Raw genomic sequence first — 20349 nt, 5'->3', positions numbered from 1 at the left:
CAGCCAAGTTGTTCTTGGATATAGGCCTTGAGTCCCTGTCCCGTTTGGAACAACATGAAGGACATGGCGGCGTCAATTACTGACTGTGGTAACCATCCCTGGTGAGTAAAACAAGATTCAAAAAAACAGTTATCATTCATTTATATCAATAAAGATTTAGAAATGGCAAAAACCAACGACTGGCAAAAACCAACGATAAAACCCGACGTTTCGGTGTCATCGTGACGCCATTGTCAAGGAGAAATAAAAAATAAAGTTTGTGGCAAGGTGTAACACTAAATTAGCATAAATATGTTACGAGCTAATTAAACAAATACTTTTGCGCGAATTGAATCGCTTGGCACGTTCAGAGTGGGTTTTAGGTCTCTGATGAAAAGCATTTCGTTCACCAAACAATCGCACTTGTTACTACACTTTTTCAGAATGCTAAAACGTTTCAGTAGGTCTTTCGGGACTTCGCTGTGCCGTTCGTGGTAGTGTTTATATATTGAAGATGCCTTTCGTTTATGTCCATCCACGCGTGTGTGTAAGTGTCCGCGTGTATAGCCCACATAACCCGCATCACACAGGTCACATTGAAATTGATAAACGACGCATTGTTGGTTGACAACCTGTGGCTTGATTTCTCGTACTTTAAGATCTTGGCCAACTTTGCGGCTAACAAATACTGGCTGGACAGTCGTCTGCACCTTCATGCTAAGATTCTTGAGCTCTTTCCTAACATAAATTGCTGATTCCTGATCTTTGAAAGGTATGACCACACGAACAATGGATATTGGTTCTTTGGGCGTCTGTGTGGGCTGCGTACCAACAATTCTTGATTGTAAGAAGGTGTTAATGGTAGAATTTACCACGCGTTCCAGGTATTTAAGCCGTGCGAAAACTTTCTTTAGGCGCCCGGTAAATTCTACCATTAACACCTTACAATCAAGAATTGTTGGTACGCAGCCCACACAGACGCCCAAAGAACCAATACCCATTGTTCGTGTGGTCATACCTTTCAAAGATCAGGAATCAGCAAATTAAGTTAAGAAAGAGCTCAAGAATCTTAGCATGAAGGTGCAGACGACTGTCCAGCCAGTATTTGTTAGCCGCAAAGTTGGCCAAGATCTTAAAGTACGAGAAATCAAGCCACGGATTGTCAACCAACAACGCGTCGTTTATCAATTTCAATGTGACCTGTGTGATGCGGGTTATGTGGGCTATACACGCGGACACTTACACACACGCGTGGATGGACATAAACGAAAGGCATCTTCAATATATAAACACTACCACGAACGGCACAGCGAAGTTCCGAAAGACCTACTGAAACGTTTTAGCATTCTGAAAAAGTGTAGTAACAAGTGCGATTGTTTGGTGAACGAAATGCTTTTCATCAAAGACCTAAAACCCACTCTGAACGTGCAAAGCGATTCAATTCGCGCAAAAGTATTTGTTTAATTAGCTCGTAACATATTTATGCTAATTTAGTGTTGCACCTTGCCACAAACTTTATTTCTTATTTCTCCTTGACAATGGCGTCATGATGACACCGAAACGTCGGTTTTTATCGTTGGTTTTTGCCAGTCTTTGCATTCATTTATAACACTGAATTTTAAATTGAATGCCTCTTAGACTTCTTGCACGCTCGTTCCGCTTTCCGAATCTCGCGAGCTTTGCTCCAGATAATTTGGATATATCAACAAAGTTGAAATGGTAAATTGGCCACCGTAACGATTACAAAAGCTGACGTTTCGAGCGTTAGCCCTTCGTCGGAGAGAATAGAGGAATTGTGGGTTGTGTGTGCTTTAAAGGCAGAAAATGGAGCTACGTTATTGGTGGGAACATGGCAACGAGAAAAACACAAATAAATTAGTGGAATGAAAAGCGTTCGTTGATCCCTGTGGGATTTAGACTGCCGGTTTGAAAGATGAGCTTTCGTTCAAGAGTTTTACGGCTTTCTGTAAAAGCTTTTACGGCTTTCCCTTTTGCTCCAGATAGCTGACCCGCAGGCCAAAAAGGCCACAACAGAGGAGGTTTCTGAACCTGTTCACTGAACATCCCGATGCCGGATGCATACAAATGAGGAATGCCTTTGTAAGTCAATAGCTTGAAGACAGCACGGAACCAGTTCTACCTTTTGTGGAGTTGTTTTGTGTTGTTGTTGTTTTTTTTTTTTTTAATAGATTTTGTTTAACGATTTAACTCCCACCAGTCTCTTTTTTCGTCTGCTTGTGTTTTGTTTTTACTTATTATGGTAGATTATCGAAAGTAGTCCGGGATTATTTTGGTTTTGCTTGAGTTTGCTTTACTATTGATCCAAAAAACTTGCGCCACTTGCTAAATCAATCACATTCCAAACTGAAACGGACCGCAAATTGGTCGCCCGTGTTTTCCCGCGCTTGAAGCCGTTTACTTGTTTTTACTTTGAATTCTCATTGGTTCCTTGTGATGTTAACCTTTCTCCTTATTGGCCTTTGTGATTGGTTTTACGTCACACAGTTGTATCTGATTTATCATCACGGGTTTATTACGAATCAACTTAACGGCCTGTTCCCAGTTGGCTTGTTAGCTCAATTGGTAGAGCGCTGCACTAGTATCGCAGAGGTCAGTGGTTTGAATCCCGTACAGGCCTGATTTTTTTCAGGTCTGATTTTCGCTATTGCATAAATAGCGCTCTCTACTGCGAGGATCGTGCGTCATACGTATCTAATACCGCAGTTCATAATATATGAACTTCATATATACGTTGCATCACCAGTGGTAACGCGCTCTAAAAATACTACTAAACCCTCATTTCGATTGGATGCCAAAACCAACACCATAGAAACCACAACGCGTCGTAGGTCCAAACTTTCACAATAATTCCTTCTTTCATTATCTCAAACCCTAGCTGGCCATTCTATTTTTACCTTCAGGTCCACGTCAAACAGCCACACATACTCGGTTCTACTTGGATTCCCGTCAGCTTCCTGCATAGCCCAGCCACCGGGACCATTTGCAGCTCTGAAGAAACAAAATCAAAACAAAACTAAACAAAACAAAAGGCTGGGATAATAAATAGAGAAGAACTTAACCAGTTTCAAGCGAGAAAAGTTGGGGAAATTCTCACACGCGTGCCAATTTGTCACGTGCGGTAATTATTATTTTGCCTCCTCTCGCCTTAAAAGAGCCAAATCTTTAAATATTACGTCAATTTTTAATTAGTGACTTACAAAACTACCTCCAACTTGAAAGACACAACGAAATAACAGTTACGGACAACAAACAAACACGAAAGAGGCGACGATAACAAAAAACACAACAAGGATAGCTGACGAGGAAATGATTGGCGGTAAAATCAAGTGAAAAGCTTCAAACTGTAATTAGGCTGCTTTAAGAAAAGCAAGAACCACGAAATAGGGTGTATCGTTTGAAAACGTAAACAAGGGCTCTCTTCTATAACCATTCTACCTGGACTTCTTAATGCAAGAAAAATCTTTCAACCTAAACTTTAAAGTCTGTTTTGTACAATAAGTGTTATTCGCCATTCCTAACTATTCCTTTTTGTATACTTCCTGCAACTTCAGAACCCACCCACTCTGGTAAATTGTTATGTAAAGGTTTCTTCAGAATTAACGCCAATTTTTAGAGGAAAGGAAAAAAGTAAAGTCTGTTTACGAGCCAAGTGACCCATCAAGCCGGCGCTTAACTCCGGTTTCCATGTCATGAAGCGACTGGGAGTATTTCTACTCCCCCCTGGATGGGATGCTGGTTCATCGAAGGGTTACCGCCAGCACTAAATTCGCCAATACCCATTTAAATACCTGGAAGAAGAGAGGCACTGTGAAAGTAAAGTGTCTTGCCCGAGAACACAACACAATGTCCCCGGCCGGGGCTCGAACCAGCACCACTCGGTCCGGAGTCGAGCGCACAAACCATGAGGCCACCGCGCCTCACAAATTTTTAGAGCAACGGCATTTCAAATCAGCCAAAAGATCGTGTTTTCCATGAGCCTTTTATGAAATAGAAATAGAATTTCAAGCTTACCTTACGTGCTCCTTTTTAGGTGGCATCTCATCGCATTCAACTGCAACGTTACATGAAACAAAGACATCTCCTCGTTTTTCCCATCGACGCAAATTCACAAAATCCCTGAAACACCAAACGTTTCTCGTCAGTGACACAGAATTTTTCATTTCTAATCAAAGTGGACACTGACAATGCGCACTCACCGACTAGACACCACTCCACCGCCGGCCTCACCAACGGAATTATAAACAATATCTGTATTTTCATCAATTTGACGTACGACCTGAAATAAATATGATGATTAGAGAACATACTTTGGACGTTTAAAGTATCCGGATCTCACAATGTGGCTTACACGCATTTCTTTTTACAAATTTTTGTTCAAAGCCATTGTTTTAACTCTCCAGGCTCAGGGCTATGGGAAAATCAATCTTGCCCAACCACGAAAATTCTTCCAAGCGGTAACGAAATTTGTTGGCAGGGCAAAATACGTCAAGACAGCCACCATACAGACATCTTACTGAGTAAATAAGCACTTGATAAAGCTGTAAAAGAAAAAAACAACAGAAAAACAAACAAACAAAAAAAGCAGATACACACACAGACACACGCGCATATCCGAATTCTTCCGGCCCAGACTTTTGATCTGGAAATACCGGAGGGTACAACGCTTCTCGTTTGAGTTTCGTGAAACCAAGACCAAAATAAACACAACAGCCAATCAGAAAAAAGGAATACCCCTTTAAGAGCCAATGAGAACTCAGAATAAAAACAAACACACTGCCTAAAGCGCGGGAAAACGCAGGCGACCAATTCATGACTTGTCTCAGCGTGCATCTGATTGGTTGAGACTGTAATGCAAGTTTTCTGGACCAATTACAGAGCAAAGTGAGGGAAACCAAAGGATTATATTCGACAACCAAACAAACGAGAAAGGAGAACGATGAAGATTCAATCATCAAGTGAAATCTATTCACAAAACCAGCCGCCGCCAAGAACTCTACATGGGCGAGACTTGTTCCGTGCTGTTTTACCGCTACTGACTTACAAAGGAATCCGTTATGTTTCCTCCCCATTTCTGTGCATCCTCAGGATGCCTAACAACCAGATTAAAAACTTCCTCTGCTTTGGCGTCTAAAGAGCCCTGTTTAATATAAAAAGACTTTTTTAGACTTGTCAAAACTTTGAATAGTTAGTTAAACAAATACGGCCTACCAGTAAGCTACCATTAGCACCGCCGTACGAGCAGAGAGATTCGGCGAGCGGAACGAGCGAGCATGAGGTCTTAGATGGGTCTAACACAACACAACAATCAAACGTCTGCGCATGAACAAACGTTGTAATGACAGTGTTAAGGACATTAGCCAGAAGGCTCATTTTTTGATTGATTATTGATTAGTTCACTAATTTCAGAATGATCTTAGATAGCCACATAGTTACAATGCTTATCTGTTTTTCTGTATTTCTATTGGTTTTGTAATCGGACCTTTCAGCGTCACCACGCTCATATAAAAGGCAATTTTAGCGTCCCTTTAATCAGTTCCTCGTAAGTTTTAAATAGCCTTGGTAAACTTTCGCCCTTTCGTTTTCTCAACCTCTGGCACAAGCGGGACCGATATGTGAGTACCTTTGTAACTTTGTTTTTCCCTCTCCAGTCTTTTCAGTGTTGGGCGACAATATACAAACAAATATTGCAATGATCTGTATAGATTTAAGATTTAAAGGCCCAATTCGTGCCAATTTGCGAGTCAGTGAACGCCCATCATTTAGATAGAACAATAGGCTGTTTATCAGTCCTCAAAACTCTTTTAATTTGTTTCCAAACTTTTGTTCTGTTTCACTTGTATGGTTAATCTCGTTATAGACTTTAGAGCCCAGTATTTAACATGCGATTCTTTGATCATGTATTCCGCGGCTTTTCGTTAGATTGATAGAACTTCGTTGTATTGTTGTTTTAGTTTACGATCGATCGTTCGATAGATTGATTGACTGTCAGAATAATCGTTATTTTCGTCATTGATTGTGGTTCGTGGTCGATTGCCTTTCAAGAATAAAGATGCGTGCAAACAGTCAACTTTGGGTTGTCATTTCGATCAGTAAAATAGTGCCAAACACCTCGTTAACCGCGTTTGGAGCGACACGCCCTTGAACTTGAGAATTAAGATTTTGGTCGCCGTAAACGCTACAGACAGTTACAAACAACAACACAAGCCAAGTAAGACACAATGTTTTAAAGTGCACCTAAACCCAAAATTTTTTTTTTCGCTTAACGAAATAAGCTTATTTTTTGGAGTATTTCTGTGCAAAAATTTTTTAATTTGTTCAAATCTTTAATTTTCTTACCCTGGTCCCAGAGGTTCTCTTCTCTCTACCGGAGTACGAGAATTCGGAGCGAAGCGCCGACCAACGAGCTGCAAAGCAGCGAGCGGAGAGAACCTCTGGTCAGGACCGATGAGAATCTCACTGTCATGCCACCAAGCTTCGGGTGACAGCCATCAATCACGCCCCTTTCCGACAACCAAACAGAGTAAAGTACTAAAATACCTCTGGGGGTAAAATACCTCTGATTGGTTGTCGGAAAGGGACGTAATTGATGGTTGTCACCCGAAGCTTGGTGGCATGAAAGTGAGATTCTCAACGGTCCTGACCAGAGGTTCTCTCCGCTCGCTGCTTTGCAGCTCGTTGGTCGGCGCTTCGCGCCGAATTCTCGTACTCCGGTAGAGAGAAGAGAACCTCTGGGACCTGGGTATAATTTTCTGTGCCCAGTCAAAATACGGAAAATCGGCCGCCATCTTGACCCACGACCGAGTTTAAAGAGGAATGGCTCTAGCGGGTAATGTGATGTCAAATCGAGAACACAAAAGTCTACACTTCACACATTTTCACTTGTTTGGGAAGGTTGTCGTCGATATTGTCCGAAATATGCCGACTAGGTGTGTTGTATGAGGAATGTATGAAGTGCGATACCCTCTTGCAAATTTCGCACGTTGCTATATCCTTCTACAACACACTTAGTCGGCATATTTTCGGATAATATCGACTACAACCTTCCCAAACAAGTGAAAATGTGTGAAATGCAGACTTTCGTGTTCTCGATTTGACGTCACATTACCCGCTAGAGCCATTCCTCTTTAAACTCGGTCGTGGGGCAAGATGGCGGCCGATTTCCCGTATTTTGACTGGGCACAGCAAATTGAAGATTTGAGCAAACAAAAACATTTTTGCACAGAAATACTCCAAAAAATACGCTTATTTCGTTAAGCGAAAAACATTTTTTGGGTTTAGGTGCACTTTAAAAGCATGGAACTTCTTTGGCAAAGCTCAGAACAGAATGGAAAATAATCAACCGGATACCCGTACTAGATAAGCCTTGTGTTCGGAGAGTCTCGAGTTTTCCTTTTCTCCACTTTTCTTTCCTTTCACAGATTTCTTTAAAAATTCACAAACGTTTGCAAGTGAAACTGAAAAATTGCGCTAAAATAATGACTGTCGAGATTATATGCCTTTCCAGGGCTCTTGCCTTCGCCTTGCACACACCCTACTCGTGCATATCGCGCGAGAGATTCTATGCTTTTGATCCTCATGCCTTACGACAGTTCTGAAATCTTTCATGGAGCATTGTTTCTTGTCAGTAGCAGAGCTCGGAAATTCCAACCGCAAATAAACAGCATACCCGGTTGTTACTCACTTGACAAAGTTAATTTTGTTTACGCTGGGAAACCCATACGAAGCTCTCGTTACCTTTAATCTGTAGATTTTCTTTCCACCTGCAGGTAGTGGAATCACCTTACTTTCTACAACAACTCCATCCTACATAAACAAAGATGAAATAAAAAAGAAAAAAAGGAGGGGAAAAAAGGGGAAAAAAGAAGTTTAGTTAACACGCTTTTTGTGGCAATTCTCAACAGTTCTCCTTGCTCAAAAAGATTTTCAGTTTCATTTTTCCGATCCTCACCTTAACTTTTTCCGTTTTCCAACCATCATTAAAACGCATCCTTTCCCAGGTTATTTCCATTGTTTCTTTCCCTTTCTGAATATATTCTTGATCCTTAATAGCCACACAGATGAACAAAAAGAGATTTATTTAGAAGATTATAAGATTGTGCAGAAATTCTTGAGGTACGCCTGTGAGCACGCGAGACATATTGGAACAGGAATTCGATGAACAGTTTGGAGTCTCTCGTATCGAAGAGCCTGGGTCCAGTACACGGAATCAAGACTTAGAACTTAATTTACCACGGAAAAAAAAAAACAACAACAACAACAACATAAAACGAAAAATACCGTCTATTGTCTTTTCAAAGTGTTCTACGGCAATAAAAACAAGAGTTCCTACTCTAGACACTAAAGTAAAGGGAAAAGGCTAATAAAAAAGCGCCAAACCACGAAAGGACACTTCGTCTGCTTTTCATCCTTGTTTTATCCTCAGAAAGTTCACCAGAATTTCTCGATTAGGTTTCCTGCACATTTACATGTAGTTGGGCCAGTTTTGATACCCAGTATGCACCCGAAGTGAGGTTGATTTGAGTAACATGTGTTAGGGTGTTTGATAAGAAAAAAACTCAAACATTAGCGACTTCTGATGAAAAAAGATTGATTTAGCAAAGGAAACAATCTGAGTTCCAATGAGGAATCGAGTCTCAAATCTCTTTTCAAAAGCGACTGATAACAAAAGGAAGTTGAGCAGAAAATCATCCACTAGGAATGTTCGTGAGAGACGGCTACCTCTTGAGACAAAGCTAAATTTTCAGCTCCTTCTCTTTCATTTTCACTTTCCTCGTCAGAGGCTGAAAAAGATCAAACCAAGTCGACTTAAATAAAAATTTTATTATATCTCCACAGTTATTCGCTAAGAACTTGTTTGACAAGTTTAACATAGATGATAAAAATTAAAAGATAAAGAAAAACACAAGTCTCATGACATCGTAGGACAAGTCAAAATATAACAGGAAATAAATAACATCAAACCAACCTTCTGGCGTATAAAAGGCATTGTCCGAAATTGTCGAATAAGGAGTTAAATGCCTGCAATAGAATTTGTATTTGTATTTAAAGATTCGTACAGTACAGTGTACAGGCGAGAGAACAATAGAATATGTAGTCCCCTACTAGGTTCACCCGCCTAAACCAATCCCAACCCACCCATTCCACCTCCAGGGGAGGACATCCATCCCACAGTAATCTCGTGCGTGGGAAATTAACGTCTCCTACCCCTAACCCTGCAGGAGACGGGACCTCCATTTTATTCGTCCCTATCCGAGAAGACTAGAATATCTAACCATTTCTTGATGTTATAGAAAGGTAGCATATTCTTCTCAATTATTTTTAAGACCTTGAGTGTTGGTCCGGCCGGGGCTCGAACCCTCGACCTCCCGCACAACAGTCCAGCGCTCTATCCATTGAGCTAACTGGGAGGCCGGGCTAATTGAGAGCAACATATTACTCTTAACCCCTGGACCCCTTGGGGTGACCAACAGCCAATTTCTCCTTACATATCCCCCCTGAATAACACATTAAGGTCATGAGAATAAAAGAAAGGATCGCCAACCAAGGAAGCTCTTGATTGTTTAACACCTTCTCTCGGAAAGCACTTTATAAAATGTGTTGAGAACAGCATGGAGATCACGACTGCTAATGCTGGAGTGTAAAGAGTTAAAAACAACTACTTTCCTATTATAAGTGTACTTAGATACGGTTACTCCCGTAAACTGGGTATGAATTCAGTGACGTTTCGCTTACCCATTGCAAGTCTCCTTCATAAAAAAGAGGTAGGCTGTAGGTAATCTGTACGTTATATCACTAAAAGCCATCTTACCTGGCTACGAGTTTTGGAAAAAAAGAAATAAGTGCTTCCCATCAATCAAGGAGCCTCTTCGAGTCGAAGCTCTCCCCCTCCACCCCGGGTGCCAGGTCCCCAGGTCCCTGAGTCCTCGTATGGTAATTTGAGGATTCACCAAGTAACCGACCATGAAGACGAAGTAACTGAGAATACGTATGATGCACGATCCTCGCAGTAGATAGCGCTATTTAAGCAATAGCGAAAATCAGACCTGAAAAAAATCAGGCCTGTACGGGATTCGAACCACTGACCTCTGCGATACTAGTGCAGCGCTCTTACCAATTGAGCTAACAAGCCAACTGGGAGCAGGCCTTTAAGTTGATTCGTAATAAACCCGTGAAAGTGATAAATCAGATACAATGAAATATATGAAGCTCATATATTTCATTGTATAAATATATGAGCTTCATATATTTCATTGTATCTAACTGAGAATAATTGGCTAAACAGTTGAACGCTACAAAACCTTCATTTCTGGCTTACCTGCGGTTTTCATTATGTAACAATGACCTCCTCTCTTCTGCAGAGAATGAACAAGAGATAGTTATTAACACACCGTGAAAAATCAAATGAAATTACTGAGCGTAAAAACAAAGGCACACTTCTCTTACCAGGGGTATTTAAGAATAGCACATGAACGGCACATGAACGGGTATTGCAAAGCGTCCCTAACCATTTCTTACCCATATCTGTCCGAAGGATATACAGTGTACATCAAACATAAGCAAGGCTTTTATTAGGGCGCGCTGCGAACATAATAAGGTTGCGCAAATTTAACCCCTTCATAAAAAAGGCTCTACAATCTTAAGTTTTTGATTTTCTGAAAAACATGTTTTTACAACTTATTCCGGCATAAATCCGGATTACAGAGTCCACATCATCTGGTTTGAGGTAATACTGGTAGTAGCTATCACAAATAATATTTTTTCCTTTTCATCCCAAAGTTTGTTACTTTGGGAAAATTAAAGAGACAGATCAGAACACTTAGAACCATTTTAAGTGTTACAGAGAATCGCTCTTTACTTTCAGTAAAGTAAGTATATAGGCAAATAGGAAGGCAAACAAGCACTTTGGTCTATTATCTCAGACTTAGAATGCAAATATCAACAGAAAACGCAAAAAACGATTATGTGCTGAAGATTATGACTCTGACAAAAACACGGGTTCCAGTATTCAGAAACGTCATAGGTTTTACTATTCAACTATACGTGGTTGTCACACGGTCGAACATTTCTCGCGCAGCACGGTGAAAAACAGGCGGGCATGAACAGATAGCCCAAGAATTATATAGAGGACAAAGCTTAAGTCTAAAACCGAGCTTAACGGCCGTAAACCTGCCCAGAAATTTCACACGATGCAAAGGAACAACCACAGAAGCGAGAAAGTTTCTTTTTATCCATAACAGGTCAGATTTTCAAGTTGATCAAGATGAACAGGTAGTAACTTAGCTACTTTGGACAAACAAGTATTGAATATACCTTGAAACTGACGCTGCTCCTCTTTCGTCTCAGCAGGGATAACCTGAGAGATTCAAAATATATGATCTTTTTAATCAAAGCTGGGAAAGTCAGCATGTTGGATTTAGATACCTACATATGGTACTTTTTTAGAATGTTTGTTTGTTCCGTACTGGATCACATATGACCTCAAGATGTTGTAAGAACAAAAAAGTGGCCCACGAGGGGCAGAGGAGTGTTTCACTGATAGTTTTACCCCATTTAGACGTCTTCTGTTATCTATTACTGCACAAACCCACGGCAACATGGAATCTATTTTTCTTATATAATCAAGAACCAAAAAGTGGTAACAGGTGACGCCATCAATGCGTCTGTCCTCCCATACATGAAAGTAGAGACTTTAAGCAAACCACGACGGTTACGGCAACGAGAACGTTGGAAAACAATGTATCTAATTGGCAGAACAATAGCCCAGCACGTGCGTTTTCAAACTTTGTACATTTCTTAGCCGTCCTTTACAAAACAACAACGTGAAATCACCAAAATTTGCGCCGTCTGTGAAGCTAAACTGCGGTGGCAAGTTAATTTAATTTACATTTGGAACTCAACGCTACTTTTATGCGTTAGGTTGAGTTTGAGGTCTGGCGTCCTATGAGACGGTAAACACATCCAGCCATTTTCGAAATTCTAACTAAAAGTAGAAACTCATTTTTTAATCGACGTCTTCCGTGGCGTTGCCGTCCTGACTGCTTAAAGTCCCTAATGCCAATCAAAATACGAGTGTAATTCATATGCGTAAGGTCAAGATGGCTTAATATTTGCCGAGTTCCTTTTTTTTTTTTTTCCTCTTTATGGACCGCAACGAAGTTTAAGTTAGGGGTATTATCATCCAACTGTGCTTCGTAGAGTAAAAATAACGCGCGAGAGGAGTACAAATAACGCGCGAAACGAGTACAAATAAAACGCGATATTTGTACTTCAGATATATCCGCGAAATTCACCCGCACTGAAATAACAATTTGGCGTGTTGGATTAAAAATCTCTTATTAGACGTTTTGTTGTGTAGTATCGTCGAGTATTTTTACTCGTTGTTTGTATTTTGACTCGCCCAACGGGCCCGTCAAAATACGGCAAAACTCGTAAAAATACTCAGCGATACTACACAACAAAACGTCTTATTAGATATATTTATTACTCCACTTGGATGAGATGTCAGTTCATTCCAAGGTAACCCCACAGAATTTCGTCGGGCTTCACTGATAATTCGCCGACCGCCAATTATCCACCTGGGTGAAGAGGAGCACTGTGGGAATAAAGTGTATTACCCAGGAACACAACACAAAGCCGCGGTTAGGTCTCGAACCCAGACCCCTCGACCCTAGGTCCAGCGAGCTGACGGTAAGACCACAGCGTCGCCCACTGAGGCTATCTTCAAGGGCTTATATCTTCCCTTTTTTTTTTCTCTTAACCGTTATGGCCAGAGTGTGTTAGGTGGCTCAAACATAATTTTTACCAAAATTATCAGCAGACCTTCAAACTTAAACTAACAAAACAAGAAAACACTACGGCGTGTTGCAGAGTAGAGCAGTTTTCAATTGACTGTTGAAAAAACGCATAACCAAAGTAATCACAGCGACCAATCAAAAATAATGTTTACATCATCATTTGCCAATGAGCACTCAAAGTACAAATCGGCAAACCATCAAAAACGCGGGAAACGCGGGCTACCAAGTCACGTTTGGTTTTCTTTTTGCGTCTGATTGGTTAAGAGAATGGTGTACGCTTTCTAGACCAATCACAGACCGAATCAATGCAAAATAAAAAAATCTCGCATTACTTTCGAAATTCAATTAAAAATTGCTCTAATAAATAGTCATTTGTGATACATACCTTAGAATCAAGAACCCAAACTTCCACCCACGATAAAATAAGTGACGATAAAACTAGGACATAGTACAAATATTCGCTCCCTCCCTGCTCCGATTTTGGAGGCTGCACAAAGAACAAAACAAAAACGTAATTAAATGATGGTACTGTGTTCAATTCCTCTTTAATTTTTTAATTAAATTAAGATTGGACGTTTAGTAATCATTATTTGGTGAAGTCTTCAAGGCATTGCAGAAGAAGATGTAGGAAGGAAAAAGTTACAGAGGCAATTTGTGTAAGTCTACTCCAGGTGTCAAGTACCAGTAAACTGTAACCTGAAGTTAAAAACATCAACACAAGTGACCAACACAGAATTTCTCCTTACCAAATTCAATACAATATTCAGTAGAAAGGTGACGAGAATAAAGAAAAAAGTGTCAGTTAGGAGATTAGCGGTAGTAGTTTCCAGTTCTAAATTCTCCAAGGTAACATTATAAGAATTGTATGAGACAGTGATAAGAATTACGAATGAGATCTTAAAGAGTGAAATGGTTCAAGTAACTTAAATGAGGGTCAATTCAAGCATTAGTTGAACAAATTAGTCTTGGTAGTAACACGATTTCCAGGGTAATTTGGTGTTAATAAGCACAAGTAACTCTTTCAAAGACAAGAAAATTGCACAAGCCTGTATGGTAAGTGCAATTTGCAGTCTCTGAAAAATTCACAAGTGCCCGTTCGATCCAAATTGCTCTTGAAATCATCTTGTTACTTGTTCATAAGTTGCTTGAAAAAAGCATCACAGAAAGTCAAGACAGGTAAAATTTTGATAGCATGCATGCTATTTGTAATTTGCACTTGTGTTACAACTTTGCACTCCTGTTACAACTTTGCACTTGAATTACAACTTTGCCCTTATGTTACATAAAAATGCCCTCATTTTCAGCCAATCAGATGCTCATAACTTTTTCATTTATATCATTATTATTATTATTAGATATCAAACTTAAGTAAAACAGGACTTGATTCTTAGTGTGTGAATTATAGGAAGAGGGATTTCTTGTTTCTTTATAACAACTTAGTTTGCATTATAGGGATCAGTACAAATTGCAAATTGCAAGCAGAGTGTCAACAGAGAAGGAAAAAAAATAGCTCGACAAGATCTGATGACCTATTATTTTATTCACCGCTCAAAGGAAAATGGGGATTGTTATGTATCAGCAAATGGGAAGCATGAAATACAAATCAAAGTAGCAACTGGCAACTGATGCAACATGTAAATCTCTGTGTGTTTCAAAAGGGAAGAAGAGACAATTTGTACGGGAAAAAGTAGCTGATCAAAAGTCACTTATAATCCTTTTTTCCAGGCTCCCCTTTAACTCCGATTTACTGTGCACTAAACAACTGCTCTTGAATAGAACAATTCACTATAGCCCTTTGGTAAAAGAGTTCATCAAAGAAAATCATTTTCAAAAGAACTACAAAATTATGTTAGTACAGGGCTCAACACTAACTTTTCAACTTACTAACCAAGTGGGTAGTGACAACTTAGATGTTACAACAATTTCAGTTTGTTTACTAGCAAAACTGGTGTGTGGAAATTGAAAACCACAAGCCAGAACTGAATTTCTACTAGTCTGTGGCTAGTTGGCTACAGTTAGTGTCAAGCTATGTGAGCAGTCAATTTTTTCAAAAAAAATTTGAGAACTAATTGAAATTGATACCCAGCTATTGTACCTAGTAATAATAGTAGCCTTTTTGCATAGTTTTCATTACATTCCTACTATTGAGTTTCACTAACACATTTCTAAAAATGATATCTGTCTAAGTAAATCAAATTGGCTATCCTTCTCTTACTTTTACAAAAATTCCATTCTTACACTAATGCACAAAGTGTATTTTGAAACTTCGTGTCAATCGGTTCGAGAACTTTTCTCTAAAAAGACAACTTCTAGGTCAACTCGCTTTCCTGATCACTTTAATATCATTAGGTTTAAATCTGATACTAGAAGAAATACTTACAGTACAGAAGTCCTGTAACCTGGAATTTTTTAAGTAGACTAGTTTAAGTGCCTGAAAATTTTAATTCCTATAGGCAGATATTAAACAAACACACCAGGGACATTGCGGAGTATTATTTTAGCAAAGAAGCGAGATTGATAACTGCAAAAAAAGATGATTTAATATACTTTTAAGCATTTTATTTTCTGGTATTATATTATTATTTCAATTTGGCTCTTGTAAATCTCAGTTTTTTGCATGTATATATATTGTTTTCTCCCTGTGCATAGCTTTTATTCTTTTGTTAACATCTTTTGTGTTTGTCAAATTTTAATTGTGTATAGTAGGTCCCCATCAGCCCTTCGGCTGCCAAACAATCTCAACCTACTTATCAAATAAAGTTTACCTTTACCTTTAAATGTCATCAAATTAATGAGGTAAACCTACCTCGAATTCCCTGAGTATGGCTTTGACTAGAAGGAACACAGTTGAGCCACCAGTTGTCAGCTATACAAGAAAATCATATCAAGGATTTCAATACAATTTGATACAATTAATTAACTAACAGGAGGGCACCAGGATATGACATGGGGGCAGAAAAATATGTAAGACCTAAGGGGCCTTTCTAAGCTGGGGGGGGAGGGGATCTGGGGGCTTGCATCCTCCTCAAATTAACAAATCAAAAGTAGTTCAGCATGGTTAAGTGTCAGTCAGCAACAAATTTTGACTGCTGTGATGACAAATATTGTTTTCAATAAGAGTATAGACCAAGCTAAACCACTATCAATAAAGGACTCTTGATGAAGGCAGTTTAATGACATTTTGACAACCCGAACAGAAGTCATGAACAGAGTTCAAGGGAACCTTCAACCTTTTAACAAATAGTGCTCAAAATGTGCCAAATGTACTTCTCATTAGATCTGGCATAAAAAATTGCCTCACCAAGCAATCTGAGTTTTTTATAGTTTTCCAGAGAAGGGACCAACATGCACTTGAAATTTCCTGGGGTGACCATTTTAAATAGTGCGCAATGCACTCTGGTCTGATGACATGTGATGTTTCCTTGGTGCACTTGTGGTGTAGTGTTCTACTCTGACTTGTTCATGCTATATTGCTGTCATCTGAAAAAAACTTTTTAGTGAAAATCTTACAGATCCCTCCCCATCAGTTGGAGTTGGAGCTGGAGCTGGAGCACTTCAAGTAAAGAGAGACAGGAAAGTGAAGTAGACGATGATGAATATGGCAAAGCGTCAGGTTTTAATTGTGAAAGTGTCCATCACCAATTGAACACATCATGGTACTTATGGGTTCATCTGCTCAATGTTGAGAAGTACATTTAGAACACTTTGAGCAATTATTTGCAAGAAGAGTGATGAGTTGCTAGTCAGTCTGAGATCATGGGGCTTAAGCTTGTGGAAACTGATTGGTCAATTGCTCTTGTTGTTAGGGTGACTGATTCACGAGCGTTTTGTCCTGCACAAAGCATTTACGAACTAAAATTTGTTAAATGTTATTTTCAGTGGCATTTCCCTGCTTTATCATCATCACAATGCATATGACTGTTGCACTAACAATACAACTGTAGATAACTCTACGCAGGTATGAGTTAGCCTGCGGTACAGGTGTCTCATTAATCAGAGCAAGTTAACATTACCAATTCATAATTGTTTATCTGAGGGCTTGAACAAGCCATGTTTGATTTACAGTGGACAGAGAAAAGCCCTCCTCTCTTCCCCTCTCCTTTCTTTTGACCATCACTCATCCCATTGATGCAAATCTCTCCCCAGCCTCCCCCTGCTTTAAAAATCAGTGATGACTGCAGCTATAAGTTTTCCCAAGAAAATGCTGAACACTTGCAATTACACCTGCAGTACAGAGATAGTCGTGTACAAATCTGTCCCTACTTACCCCTACTGCATACCATTTTCGGCTCACATAAAGAGCATAAACAAGAAGAAGAACTATCATCCGCCATAATGCCAACAGCTAAACAAGCAAGTTACAGCATGAGTTAGCAATCTAAAAGATTTTTTTTTTTTTTTTTTTTGAAACTCAATTGCCTCAAATGTAACCAACAAATTTGAAAATTCAAATTTTAAAAACCTTGCTGGCTAGGCAAGCACGCTGCTTAGGTTAGTTACCAGCCATAGGCAAGATACAATTTCTCGGTGCAGGCTTATATAATTTGCAACTTCTACTAAACTTTTTCATATTATGAAACTATGAAAACTGTGAACAATAAACATACTCCAGGAATGTTATTGTGTTGAAGAAAATTAGCCAATCGAATGGGGCAAAATCTGAATTGCACCCTACATTTCTTAAAAGTTTATGTTTTTGTAGTTTGCTTTCATGCGCTGATTAATCCCACATGATTGGTTTTGACAACATGAATGTTCTTGACATATTGTGCTTGTTATTGCTTTCTGGTTTTGACAACAACTAAAAAAATTACCAACAGCTGTAACCTAGCATTGGAGGCACATAACACAGAAATTGCACATCTAGAAGAGGAAGTTTCACACTAGTTTTGCACTGAAGAAAAGTTGATAAGCACAAGCTTAATTTTGGCCATATCTAAAAAAAATTTTGTTCACCATTCTTGGTCTGTAAATATGGCTGGATAATAGCATTTCTTTTTTTTTATCATTGTAGATGACTATCTGTGATGAAGATTACATCTAATAAGAAAAAATCCCAGCAGAGTTAGTACTTACCACTACATCAAACAAAGATTTTTTAAATTTGTACTCCTTAACATCAGTTTTGCTGAATTCCTTAAAATTATCATCAAAACCCTGAAAATTGATTGATACAAAGTTTAAAAACATTGGGTTCATTTCCAGGCTTAGAAGTAAGAAGCACCATCACAATTAGCTTATTGAACCAATGAGTGAAATCCTGTAGAAATGAAACTAATACAATTGAAATCTGTTATATTGAAACTAACAAGACACCTTTAAATTCAATTTCTATAGTTCTTTTCTTTTAGTACACTAATAACCTAACCCTTTCATTTCCAAGATCTCGTGAGCACTTCTCCTTCCTGTAGACAATTCTCTCAATTTAAGTTCAGAGAATTTGATTTTGGGGTCAATGGATAATCTCCTAACCGCCTCCCGGTTAGCTCAATTGGTTAGAGTGCGGGATTGTGTTGTGTGGGAGGTTAAGGGTTCAAGCCCTGGCCGGACCAATACTCATGGTCTTAAAATAAGTGAGGAGAAATTGCTACCTTTTTATAATCAAGAAATGGATAGATATTCTAGTCTTCTCAGATAAGGACGAATAAACCATAGGCCCCATCTCGTGCAGGGTTAGGGGTAGGAGACGTTAAATTCCCATGCACGAGATTACTGTATCGTGGATGTCCTCTCTGGACTGGGATGGGTGGGAATTGACCCTGAAAAGCCCCTATGGGGAGTGGTCAACTAACCTCTACATACATATACATATTTTTCTTGTTTCTCATTAATGATTGGATTCATATTGTATTGATATTGAAAGGAGAAATTCTGTCACTCATGGGAATAAAAGGGTCAAGTACTAGACTTCCCTGTGTGGATCTTCATTTCATTTCTCTTGAAACTTTGAGACAGATAGTCAATCAGTCAATAAAGGGGATAAGTTTCTAAAGAAACTGTGGTGTTGTGTCTATGGGGCTAACAAGGTATTTTGGTTTTATCAACTAAGTTGAAATTGTAAATTGGCTTCCATAAAGAGTTAAAAGCTGATGTTTCGTGCATAATTTAGCTCTTCATCAGAGCAAATTGAGGAATTGTGGGTTTTGTGTACATTTATGTGCAGAAAGTGGAGCTATGAATTTCTCACAAAGGAGCTATGCCAGGAAATCCATAACTCCACTTTCTGCACAGTAACACACACACAACCCACAATTCTTCCATTTCCTCTGATGAAAGGGCTAACTCTTGAAATATCAGCTTTTTTAAACTCTTTATAGAGGCCAATTTACAATTTCAATTCCCTTGATTTAACCAAATTACCTAGTAAATCAGTTGGTTTGATTACTTGTCCAGGGTTCACATTAAAGAATTTAATAGATGTATGATCTAAACTAAATAGGCAGCTGAATTGAATTATGCTGGTATGTTGTAAAGCAATATGCCTTTCCGAGGGGGTTCATGGATAAGTTCAAGGATCAGTTCAAAAACACTTAATTTCTGTCTGATCACAATTCACAGGGTAGCTGGTGCAAAATGTTCTGACAACTATCAGGTTTCCATCAGCTACCAGCTTCTGGTGACAACCTTGTTTGTCTGTGTGTCTGAACACCTTTTGCATTTTCTGTCTTCTTTTCTTTTCATCTAAGTTGTTTTTCTGTCTACACCAAATGTGTGTTCTAAGTCTTAATAATATTTTTTGGGTCTTAACACAAAAAGTAAAAAAATGGATGTGTTCAAATCCCAAGAGCTTGTATCTTTTTTGCTGTCTCTGCAAAAAATGTGTAAAATTGATTTTCCAAAACTCTTTGCAGAGATAATAATAATTTCTTCGTTAATGGTTACAGCATATGTATATGCAACACTAATTGTAAAGAAAAGTGCTAGTACTAACAGGAAATTATAAGTGATCTGGTGATCACTGCCTCTTGCGTAAATGATTCGAGCACCACCGACAAAAGCGTTAGATTTGGCTTTTGAGAAATACAAAGCATTGGAAATAACTGAAACTTGAGTAATAAACGGCATTTTTACAGACTAATCTGGAGCAACTTCAGCTTCCGTATAATTTTTATAGCTAACGTCTACAAATTAAACACTACTCATGCATGTCCCAAAAAATGAATTATTTCCGCTTCCAATATGTATGTTTGTAACATAGATATTTCAAGAAATCAATAGCTAACATATAATAATAATAAAAAAAAAGCAGATTACTTACATGCGCATACAAAATCCAAATAAACAAAGTGGTTAAGAAATCGAAGAGAGCGAGAAGACAGAAAAGCCGACGAGCTGGGGAAAATCTGCGATGCGCTGCCGAAGTAGACAGAGTTGACACAGGATAACTAGTGCTGGAGGCAGCATAATGGCTACCTGATTCTGCATCATAATTCTGACTAACAAAAGAGCTCATTATTATAGAGCACTAGAAACATAAATCACATGGTACGATTACAAATTCTTCTTGGGGGAAAATGGAAAGCGGAAGGAGAGAAAGGATGTGCAGGTTGAAAAA

At 39.0% G+C, this 20349-nt stretch overlaps 1 protein-coding gene across 1 annotated transcript in view; it reads right to left on the bottom strand.

Annotated features, from left to right (window-relative positions):
- LOC111337070 (stAR-related lipid transfer protein 3) overlaps positions 1-20340 on the bottom strand; it is a 22147-nt gene extending 1807 nt beyond the window's left edge. The window contains exons 1-16 of the mRNA XM_022943297.2: positions 20053-20340; positions 17871-17951; positions 17062-17139; positions 15601-15660; positions 13180-13281; positions 11311-11353; positions 10316-10352; positions 8966-9018; positions 8719-8780; positions 7949-8041; positions 7735-7803; positions 5042-5137; positions 4197-4276; positions 4012-4116; positions 2895-2988; positions 1-98 (exon numbers count right to left, since the gene is read on the bottom strand). The exon at positions 1-98 is cut by the window's left edge and continues 1807 nt beyond it. Of these exons, the coding sequence (XP_022799032.2) occupies positions 1-98; positions 2895-2988; positions 4012-4116; positions 4197-4276; positions 5042-5137; positions 7735-7803; positions 7949-8041; positions 8719-8780; positions 8966-9018; positions 10316-10352; positions 11311-11353; positions 13180-13281; positions 15601-15660; positions 17062-17139; positions 17871-17951; positions 20053-20247 (1346 nt within the window). The 5' untranslated portion in view covers positions 20248-20340. The remainder of the gene's footprint in view (positions 99-2894; positions 2989-4011; positions 4117-4196; positions 4277-5041; positions 5138-7734; positions 7804-7948; positions 8042-8718; positions 8781-8965; positions 9019-10315; positions 10353-11310; positions 11354-13179; positions 13282-15600; positions 15661-17061; positions 17140-17870; positions 17952-20052) is intronic.
- Between the last annotated feature and the right edge of the window lie 9 nt (positions 20341-20349).

Source organism: Stylophora pistillata, chromosome 12 (genome assembly GCF_964205215.1).
Source record: "Stylophora pistillata chromosome 12, jaStyPist1.2, whole genome shotgun sequence".
In the NCBI taxonomy this organism is placed as follows: domain Eukaryota; kingdom Metazoa; phylum Cnidaria; class Anthozoa; order Scleractinia; family Pocilloporidae; genus Stylophora; species Stylophora pistillata.
This window is presented reverse-complemented; position numbering and strand designations above follow the sequence as displayed.